Raw genomic sequence first — 9,794 nt, forward strand, 5'->3', positions numbered from 1 at the left:
AGTTGTGGCATGTGACTGTAAGTGCAGGGAGGCCATGTTGGAGCTGTACAAAATTTTGGTTCGACTGTGCAGTTCTAGTCACCACACTATGAGAAGCATGTGATTGCTGTGGAGGGGGTGCAAAAGATATTCACCAAGCTGTTGCCTGGGATGGAGCATTTCAGCTATGAGAAGAGGCTGAGTAGGCTCGGATTGTTTTTCAGAGCTGACAAGGCTGAGGGGTATAGACATGAATAAGATTGAGTGGCATGGACAGGGTTGAAAGGATCGTATTAGTTGAAAAGTGAATAGTGAGGGGCCATAATTTTAAGATGAAAGGTGTGAGGTTCAGAGGGGATTTGAAGAACAAAAGTTGTACGCCAGAGTGTGGGAATTTGGAATGCATTGCCTGGAAGGGAACTAGAAGTGGGAAACCTCACGTCCTTTAAAAAGTATGTGGATGAACACTTGAAATGTCATAACATTCAAGACTGTGGGTCCAAATTCTGAAAAGTGGAGTTAGTGTAGATAGGTCAGTACCGACTCGATGGACAGAAGGGCCTTTTCTGTCCTATATGATCTAACCTGGAGAAATTGGATTGAAGAACAGAGGTCTTGGAAAGCAAAAAGAACTTCTCATTGAATCCTGTGGACTGGTGCTGTTGCATTTTCCTTCATCATTGAAGCATTTTTTTTGTTTGTGTATGTGACAGGGTTTAAAAGAGGGTTAGGGTTTCAGCTTGTAGCATTATATGGTTGATGGTTTGTAATTTTATTTCCCTGTAGCTATCCTTATTTATTTGAGACAAGCAATAGGTCTTAAGTACAGGAACCGAGTTAATATTTTCTGTTAACCTGATTCCATCAGACAGATATACTGAGGACATTGCATATTTTGATAAAATACTTGACTGTATTTTGCATCCGCCTTTATGTAGAGAATACATGTAATACCCCAGAAGCAGTGATAAATCAGCCAATGCAAGATGAGAAAATTATAATCATCAGAGAAGTGGAACTGCAGATTGATAAATGCCTGGATTCAAATGGACCTCATCCTGGGTCTTGAAGGAAGTGGCTAATGAGCTAGTTGGTGCATTGGTTTTAGTTTTCTAAAATTCCCTTGCTTCAGGTTTGGTCACATTAGATTAGAAGGTAGTGTCTGTGAAGAAGACAGGGAGACAGAAACCAGGAAACTACAGGTCAGTTAGCTTAACTTTAATCATAGGGACAATGTTTGAAAGTATTAACCAAGAGGTTATCGTAGTGCATTCGGGTACGTTCAAAGTAATCAGGCACTGTCAGCATGGTTTTGTGAAAGGGAAATCACATTTGAACAATCTGTTGGAGCTCTTTGCAATAATATGCTGTGGTCAGTGGGAAATTGTTGATGTAGTGTACTTAAATTTCCAGCATTGACAATCGGCCGCATCAAGGCTTGTTGCAGAAAATAAAATCTCATGGTGTGTAAACTAGTACAGAAGCATGAGTAGAAGATTTATGCTCTAACTGAAAGCAAAGAGAAGACATTCATGGGTCTTTTTTGGAATGACAAGATATGACAAGTGGTACGCACAGAAATCGATTCACGGACTATTAACAGTTATAGTCTGAAAACGCCTGATCTTGTCTGATCTCAGAAGCTAAGCGAACTCAGACCTGGTTAGTAATTGGATGGCAGACTGCTATGGAAATGCCAGGAACTGTAAGAAGGGGTCCTGGTGGCACTGTGGTAGTGTCCCTACCTCTGAACCAGGTGACCTTGGTTCAAGTCCCAGCCTGCTCCAGCAGTTGATGTTATAAATAAATGACTTGGAAGAAGGGAGACAAGATATGTTAGCTAAATTTGCTGATGATAGGTTGGAAACTATGTTGGGAAGAGGTCATAAGCAGGCAACAGAGAAATGTAAGATTAAGTGAATGGGAAAAGGCACAGCTATTAGAATGTAATATGAAAACATTGTGGAAATTTTCATTTTGGCTGGAGGAATAAAAAAGCAGCACATTTTATCAAAATGGTGAGGGATTGCAGAGCTCCAAGATACAGAAGTTCTGGGTCTCCATGTGTATGAATTGCAGAAGGTTAGTTTGCAGGGACAAAAAGTAAATGGGAGTGGTATCACATATTGGAGGGAGGTTATCTTTCAGTTATACAGGGCACTGGCGAGACCACATCTAGAGTAGTACATAGTATTGGACATGACAAAGTGAGGACTGCAGATGCTGGAGATCAGAAAAGCGTGGCACCGGAAAAGCACAGCAGGCCAGGCAGCATCTGAGGAGCAGGAGAATTGATGATTTGGGCATTAGCCGTTCATCAGGAATGCTAAAGGTAAAGTTGTCATAGTCCCAGACAATCATAGGCCTGCTATTTCAAGAGAGAGAGATAACTAGTGGTGAGTTTAACTTGAGAGTGAGATTGAGAGGCAAAGACCTTCATGGTGACCTCGGCTGATATGGGTATTAAACCCCAACTGGTGGTGTCCCTGTGCATTGAAAACCAGCCAACTGAGCTAACTGACCTTTATTTAAGGAAAGATATAAATGCGTTGGAGACAGTTCAGGGAAGATTTATTTGATTAATATCAGGACTTTTGCCCGAAACGTCGATTTTGCTGATCGTCGGATGCTGCCTGAATTGCTGTGCTCTGCCAGCACCACTGATCCAGAATCTGGTTTCCAGCATCTGCAGTCATTGTTTTTACCTTTTGTGTTGATGCTGCTCCTTGAAGGTTGTGTTGTCTTTGTTTGTTTTTTCAGAGGGGACCTACACAGAGAGACTCCAAGGGGTCTAGGTTTGAAGGGTTTTAGACCCAATTTGATTATAACTACAGACACTGACTCAAGCAAAAGGCTTTCAAGTTTAAAAGAAAACATTTGTACAATGAAAGGGGAGTGGCCAGCTCTTCCAGCTCAGCTTTTCTCTGGTTTGGTTTGATTCTGGGTTGTTCACTGAAAGCAGGCAGTAGGTTGTGAAGCTGCTGGACCCAAAGAAGCAGGTCCGTGCTGAATATCCCTCTTTCTGACATCTCTTCTGAAAGACCCTGTGTTTGATTTTACCTTTTTTGCCAAGTGTGTTTATGGGGATTATTGCAAGAATTTGGATGAAGAATGAAGATTTGTGGTTACCCTCAGATCAGCCATGATCTCATTGAATGGCAGGAAATGCTCTTGGCGCTGAATGGCCTCCTTCTGCTTCATACATTTTGCATTTGGTGATGGGCTCTTTTATAGAACGGGGTTGTCGTATGAATATGTTGTTGCCTTCCAAAGTCTGTGTCTGTTTTGCTTGAAATTCCATTTTGTATCCCTCCTGTAAGGTTGATTCTCTCACAGTACTATGGCATTTGCCAGAGTAAAACAACATTATGCATTCTACATGGCAAAGGTAAACTATCCGTCCTTATCATCCTCTGCCTCTCTTCAGTTTTTATCAAGGGTTAACCATGCCAACTTCCCTCAATGCAGCTCCACCGCCATCTAGCTGTGTGGGACTAAACTTGGATGTTTCCATTCTTATCTCATGTCAGAATAATGACTTCTCTAGCTGCTCACATGCAGTCAATTCCTGTCTCCCACAAAGATCTGTTGTTGACCCCCTTCTATTTCTTTTCTGCTTAAAACGTCATTTGAAAATGCAATGTCAGTCTCCACATGTACGATTATGATGCTCAGCTTTATCTCACCATTGATTCTCAATGTCTGTACTGTCTCTAATTTGTCAAGCTCCTTGTCTGAATCCCATATTTATCAGAAATTTTCTCCCATTATATATTTGGAAGGTTACAGCCATTGTTTCCACCATAAACTGTCATTCCATTTTAGACATGGTTTCCATGTCTTACCTTCTAGCCCCAAACTTTGGAATTCTTGCCCTAAATCCCATTGTCTGTTTACATTGTTTGCCACCTTGAAGATGCTCCTTAAAACCTACATGTTTGGTCAAACTTTGTTCATCTTTGCTTCATATAGCTCCTGCCTCTGTGGCTCGGTGTCCTATTTTGTTTCATAATATGCCTGTGAAATACCTTGGGACATCTTAATATGTTAAAAATTACATAAAAGTACAAAACAGTATTACTTGGTTTACTTCTATTTTGATGTACAGAAGACAAGTTGGACTGTGACATATCGTTCGGAAGGTTTTGTATTTTTTTTTCTGGATATTTTAGTTCAAAAATTTTCGAAGGCAATGTGGTGATGGTTAAAAAGCAGAAATTGTAATGAGTATCATTAGATATCTGCTTGTACTGTGCTGGATATTCAGTGTTGCAGACTGGATTAACTTGACTGGAGTAATCTTAAAACTAACTGGTTTGTCCTCAGTTTCAAAAATACGAAGCACTCATTCAGCTGTGACTGCAAAATCAAAGATTCAAGTAATAATTTTGGCTTATGAATTCTTTTTAGGTTATGCTCTTCCAGCAACAAACGGTGCTGCACCTGATACAGGATCTCAGTCGAAAGGTTCTGCCTTTGCATCAAGTGTTGAAGGGCCTTTAGAGCACTACGAATTGTTGGTCAGTCTAGGCGACCTAAAAGCTGATGACCACCAGAGAAAGGTTGTGCAGTGTTTACAGAAGCTTCATGAAGCACTTAAAGGATACAATCTTGGTCGGCAAAATTTCTTCTCAAAGGTGAGATCTGTTGAGATATCAGAAATCCAGGGGTCAGCAGGTGTGTATGTTAAAAAAGCTGCAAAGAAACAATTCAGTGATATTTAATTGTGGATGTGCTTAGTTGCCTACTTGATCTTTTGGTTTCCCTTTGCTTATTTTAGGGAGGTCTGGATAAGAACACAATTACTTTTCTCCTGTCCCCCTCGTGCCTGTAATACAGTGATAAATTCCACTGTTGAAAGTTGGTGTCAAAACTATTTAACTGATTAAATGATTAGGATTTTTCTGTGATCTTTGCAGCTGTCAGCTATGTGGACGCTACCTTCTGGACACTCCTCCCAAGACCTCATTACCTTGTCCTCACTACCATTTCAAGCTCTTCAAAACCTCTCTTGGTAACGCACACTATCACTTTTTTCTAATTTACCTATCACTATTCATCTGTGTTTTTCTTTACAACAGCAAGCTAGCATTGTTATTATATTAATAACAAGGAAGCTTGACATCCCCACTGAAACTGTCTGATTTTTGTCTCCAGTCTCTTTGTATTATCACTCCTTATAATGTAACCCTTGGGGTCCAGATATCATTCTGGTGAGCATACACTACAATCCTCCATGGCCAATGTAACTTTGCTAGGTTGTGAGTGCCCGGATTGCTCAAAATATGTCAAGTCTGGTCTAGGCATAGCTTTGTGTAGCTAAAGCATGATATACCTGCGAACGAAGACAGAAAGAATAATGTTCCATTTGCCTTTCTGTTTATTTTCTGTCCCTATTTGCATAATTTGAATCTAAAATGACTGAACGATTTTTAAGGATGCATATACATATACTGTGTGAATATGTCTCTCAATGGTGCCTATTACTCTTTACATATGAATTAGAATTGCAGTGAATCCTATCTGGTTTTTCATTGGCCACTGTGTCCAATGAATTGGTCAACACTGTTCTCAGGCTTTCCTTGATACCCATCTCTTTGATGCTTAGTGCCTCCCTTCCTAAAATTGTCTGATGCCTGGACTCAACACTATTTTCTTCGCCCTGAAAAGTTTTTCTATGTTCAAGGTGCTCTATAGATATTACTGTTGTAGCCTGCTTCCCAAACTTAACAACTTATGATATTAATGGGAAGAATCTTCTGAGCCCATCAGAGGGTTTGGAAGGGTGCACAGGGGAGTTTAATTAAGTGAGAGGAAAAAACTCAGTTTCTCAATGGGGGTTGAATTTTGCTATTATGTTCTTGGAACTTGCAAGCAAGTCAGCTAGAGCCTTGTTTCCATTTGTTGGATGCATTGAACGTCCATTCAACACCCTAAACTCCTGAAAGTAAGTTCACTGGTACAATCTTCTTAGCCTATGTGATCTATTCTGTGCTCCAGTCAGTACAAATTTCTTTCATTACTTGGCTCATTCCTAACTAAGGCATTTCTTTGTGCAGACATTTGCATTGTGAGAAATGAAGCCTTTCATATTAACCAACTCATGGAAAATCTCAATGATATCCAGATAGCTTTGCTTGCTGTCGTTAAATGCACAGTGTAGGAGGTGAAGAGTGACTGGACTCCTAAACCTGCCTAGGGTAGGCAACCGCACAGGATGATTCATCAAATTTTATCAGGCAGTCAAGCTGGGCTCAACTAATGAAATGGAATGTAAAGTTGGCCTTGACTGAAAAGGAGGCTCAACAGACTAGGTTTATAGAAAAAGGGCTGAGTGGGAACAAAACACTGTTGAAGTGGCACTTAAGATCACACAGAGGCATTGAACTTAGTCATCACAGGTTCCTTTGAAACCTCAAGTTGGGATATGTGCGACACCTCCCAATTGACAGCCAACAAGTGCATTCACCAATGGCCCTCACTAGAAAGCAATGCAGTTTATTTTTCAACTAAACGCAAATCCATAGAATCAAGGTGCCTGAATGGTCAGGTTTTCAGCTCGTGCTGATTTCCATCAGCTACAAAGGGCCGTGAGACTCTTAAAAACCTCCTGGCCAGATTTCAGAACAGGAAGGGCTTTCAATCCCTCAGTGACCAGCTCATTTGTGACCGTAGACAACAATTCCTGCAGTTGGGTGCCCACTGTCCAGGGAGCTGTCATGACGTTGGCAATTCTACACAACTCCCAGGTTACATGAATGTTTACTCTCTCCATATCTTCAGAGCAGGCTTGTGGTTACAAGGGATACTCCCAGAAGATATAACTAATGACCCATTGAGCAACCCTCTGACTGACACTGAATGTGCAACAATGTTGCCTGTCCATCTGTAAGGATCATCATTCATCAGGCAGTTGGTCTTCTGAAGATGCGTCTTTGTTTAGATCATTTGATATGAACTCTCAAATACGCTCTGTACAAAGTCTCCAGATTAGTGATTATTTGCTGCATCCTGCACAGCATAGCTCAATGATTAGAAAATAACTTATAAATTAGGGAGATTGACCTTCCTTAAATGAGGAAAAAGGGGAGTCTGATGGAGAATCACCCCTGACAATGAGGATACTGAAGAAGTCTGGGCAATAATGAGACAAAGCAGATGGGCCCAAAAGAACCTTAAAACGACTACATTTGAGGGGAATGACCTAACATTAATGTATGAGAACACTCAGAACTCTGAGCCATTACTTACACAAAAATATTCCTGCCTTTTAAAGGATTGCTTGGTTTGGATAACTATGCTGACTGAGCCCTGAAACCCAACCGCCAAACTTAAGTTTTCACTTTCCAGAGATTTTGTTCCTCCGAGGACAGGAGCAACAAAAGGCTCAGCATTGTTTACACTACTGCACATGAGTGCTTGAGGGGCGAGGCTGGTCAACACTCCTCAAGGTAGTTTGCAAGGAAAATATAAATAGTCTGAAGTCTTAACAGATATGAAGAGATTACAGGACTGTCACACAAAGTGTTATATTTATATCAAATATAATGCTACAGAATGTTGCCGCCTGACACCAGAGTGAATTCAATGTTATTTTATCCTTCTGTGCCTACAGCTACGCCTTGCTGCCACCTCAGCAGACAAAGCTGAGTTTGAGGAAGCCTGCTGGCTGCTTTGCCTCATTACATGGGAAGCTTTTGGTGGGTATCATATGGTGGTGTGGGGCTTAGATTGTTTTGGCTGCTGGGGGTCTCTTGTGTAATTGTAACCTCCTCAGCCTGATCCGCTGAGGTGCTTGAGCCTCTGCTAGAAGGAGGTCTGGTTGCTGATCCTGTTCCCTGTTGGTGTGCAATAGAATCTGCCTGATCCAGTGGGGGTTGGGGTACATGGAAGAAGGTTGATCTCCCTTAGCTCCCTCTCGCCTAGCCAGTCTATGAATATGTCCATGATTCAGGAGATGAAGCAAAGGTCCCCGAGGATATCTGGTAGTTATTGTTCTGCTGGACGAGGTTTCATCACACCCATCAGCAGGTCCATGGAGGCAGCTATGTACTTGTGTGCTGGAGCCACAGCATCAGACAGAACTTGGGCAAACATCTTTGCCATATGCTTCAGTCTCCATATGATCTCTGATACATTTTATAGATGATCACCTCCTTGTCTGTGCATTACTGGCCAAGTTCGAAGGCTCATCTATGTTGGACTCAATAGGTGCCTGGTCGCTATCAGTCCTCCAAGTGTCAGAGACCTTCGCCTATTTCTTTCTTTTCTATTAAGTTCATGTCAGTGCTGTCTCATCAGAATATGACCCTGAATCATCTCTGACAAGAATGTCTACTGAGGTATACGTTGCTGTCCTGATGAAGGATGGGGACGAAGGCCAATGATGGAGCATCCTTTAAGGCCTGTGACTGTTCGTCCTCGATATTCTGCCAGATGCTATGGAGACGGACCTGGGATTTAAGGCCTTTCTCTCAGTCTTGGCTTCAGTGTATGATCTGCAAGCTGTTTTGAAAAACATCAAGGTTTGTTAGACCTAGGAGCCAGCACCCTTGCCCAAGATTTTATAAAGGTTGGTGCTTGATGTGCAGCTGGGAGTAGCTGCATGGAGTGTTTCTCATTTGATGGCTGTAGATATTCATTCTCCCCTTCAGCATATGCATGATCCCCTTTCTGTCCTCGCAACTCGTCGGTCTCTGTCTCTCAAAGGGGAAAGAAGCCCAAGTCAGGCAGATTCTCCTCATCTATGCACATTGTGCTTTTTTTGTGCACGTTCATCTGTGAAGGAGAGAAGAAGAAAGAGACATTAACATGGATACCTGAGCACTATGTCTGCATTGATACAAACAAAGTAAGATGTCAATCCCCAGAGCTGTAATTCTCTGTGTATTACTGGTAAAAAGAGTGTCGTATCGGGGACTTAGGAGTTTAGGGATTCTGAGTTTAGTAACATCAAAGAACTAGAGTTGATGTGAATCAATGCAGCATTATATTATGTTCTGCCTGAGGTAATTGAGGTGTTCATTCCAAAGCTATGTTTTGTGACTTTGTCCTCGTCCTCTACAAGCCTTTGATGAAAATTGATCAAATATGTATATTCTTCCAGCTGTGAAGAAAGATCAGTGAGCTGGTGATGTGTGAACTGTTGAGTGTTGTATAAGTTCTTTCATATTTTAAGTATGAATCCTAGAAGATGTGTGAGAGTCAATACCAGTGTGGTGCAATTCTTGGTGCATTGGTAGCTGCAATTAAGTGACGGATAATGATATCTGATGAGGGTCTTGTGTGCAATGGCAAATTTATAGTGCTAACTCAGACTCCTAGGAGCAAGATGCATTGAGTAGACAGTGCAACATAAACTGGCAGAGCACAGCAGATCATTCGTGCCTTTGTGGCACTGGAGTCAGTTTTTCTTGAACTATCCAGGGGTACTGACCTCTGCAGTTATGCCTGTTAAACTGCCTTTGTCAGTCAAGATGGTCTGTTGTTGTCCCTAAAGCAAAGAACCTCGAAGGAGGCATTGCTGAACCATGATGCTGCTTTTTGCCTTGTCACTGACGTCTGGGGTGTTTAGAGATGGTGAGCAGAGGTTGAATGATGCTCCTGGATTGCAGAAATCAAGTGCTAGGAGAAAGTGAGGACTGCAGATGCTGGGGATCAGAGCTTAAAAATGTGTTGCTGGAAAAGTGCAGCAGGTCAGGCAGCATCAAAGGAGAAGGAGAATCGATGTTTCGGGCATAAGCCCTTCTTCAGGAATGAGGAAAGTGTGCCAAGCAGGCTAAGATAAAAGGTAGGGTGGAGGGACTTGGGGGGGG

General features: G+C 41.9%; 1 protein-coding gene across 4 annotated transcripts in view; it reads left to right on the top strand.

Annotated features, from left to right (window-relative positions):
- afg1lb (AFG1 like ATPase b) overlaps positions 1-9,794 on the top strand; it is a 168,835-nt gene that overhangs the window by 39,773 nt on the left and 119,268 nt on the right. For 3 of the 4 annotated variants that reach the window (XM_043687086.1, XM_043687085.1, XM_043687087.1), the window contains exon 2: positions 4,390-4,616. In XM_043687086.1, the coding sequence (XP_043543021.1) occupies positions 4,390-4,616 (227 nt within the window). Of the gene's footprint in view, positions 1-4,389; positions 4,617-4,898; positions 4,994-9,794 lie in introns of those variants that run through there. The other variant, XM_043687088.1, reaches the window with a different exon arrangement.

This window comes from Chiloscyllium plagiosum, chromosome 3, assembly GCF_004010195.1.
Source record: "Chiloscyllium plagiosum isolate BGI_BamShark_2017 chromosome 3, ASM401019v2, whole genome shotgun sequence".
In the NCBI taxonomy this organism is placed as follows: Eukaryota; Metazoa; Chordata; class Chondrichthyes; order Orectolobiformes; family Hemiscylliidae; genus Chiloscyllium; species Chiloscyllium plagiosum.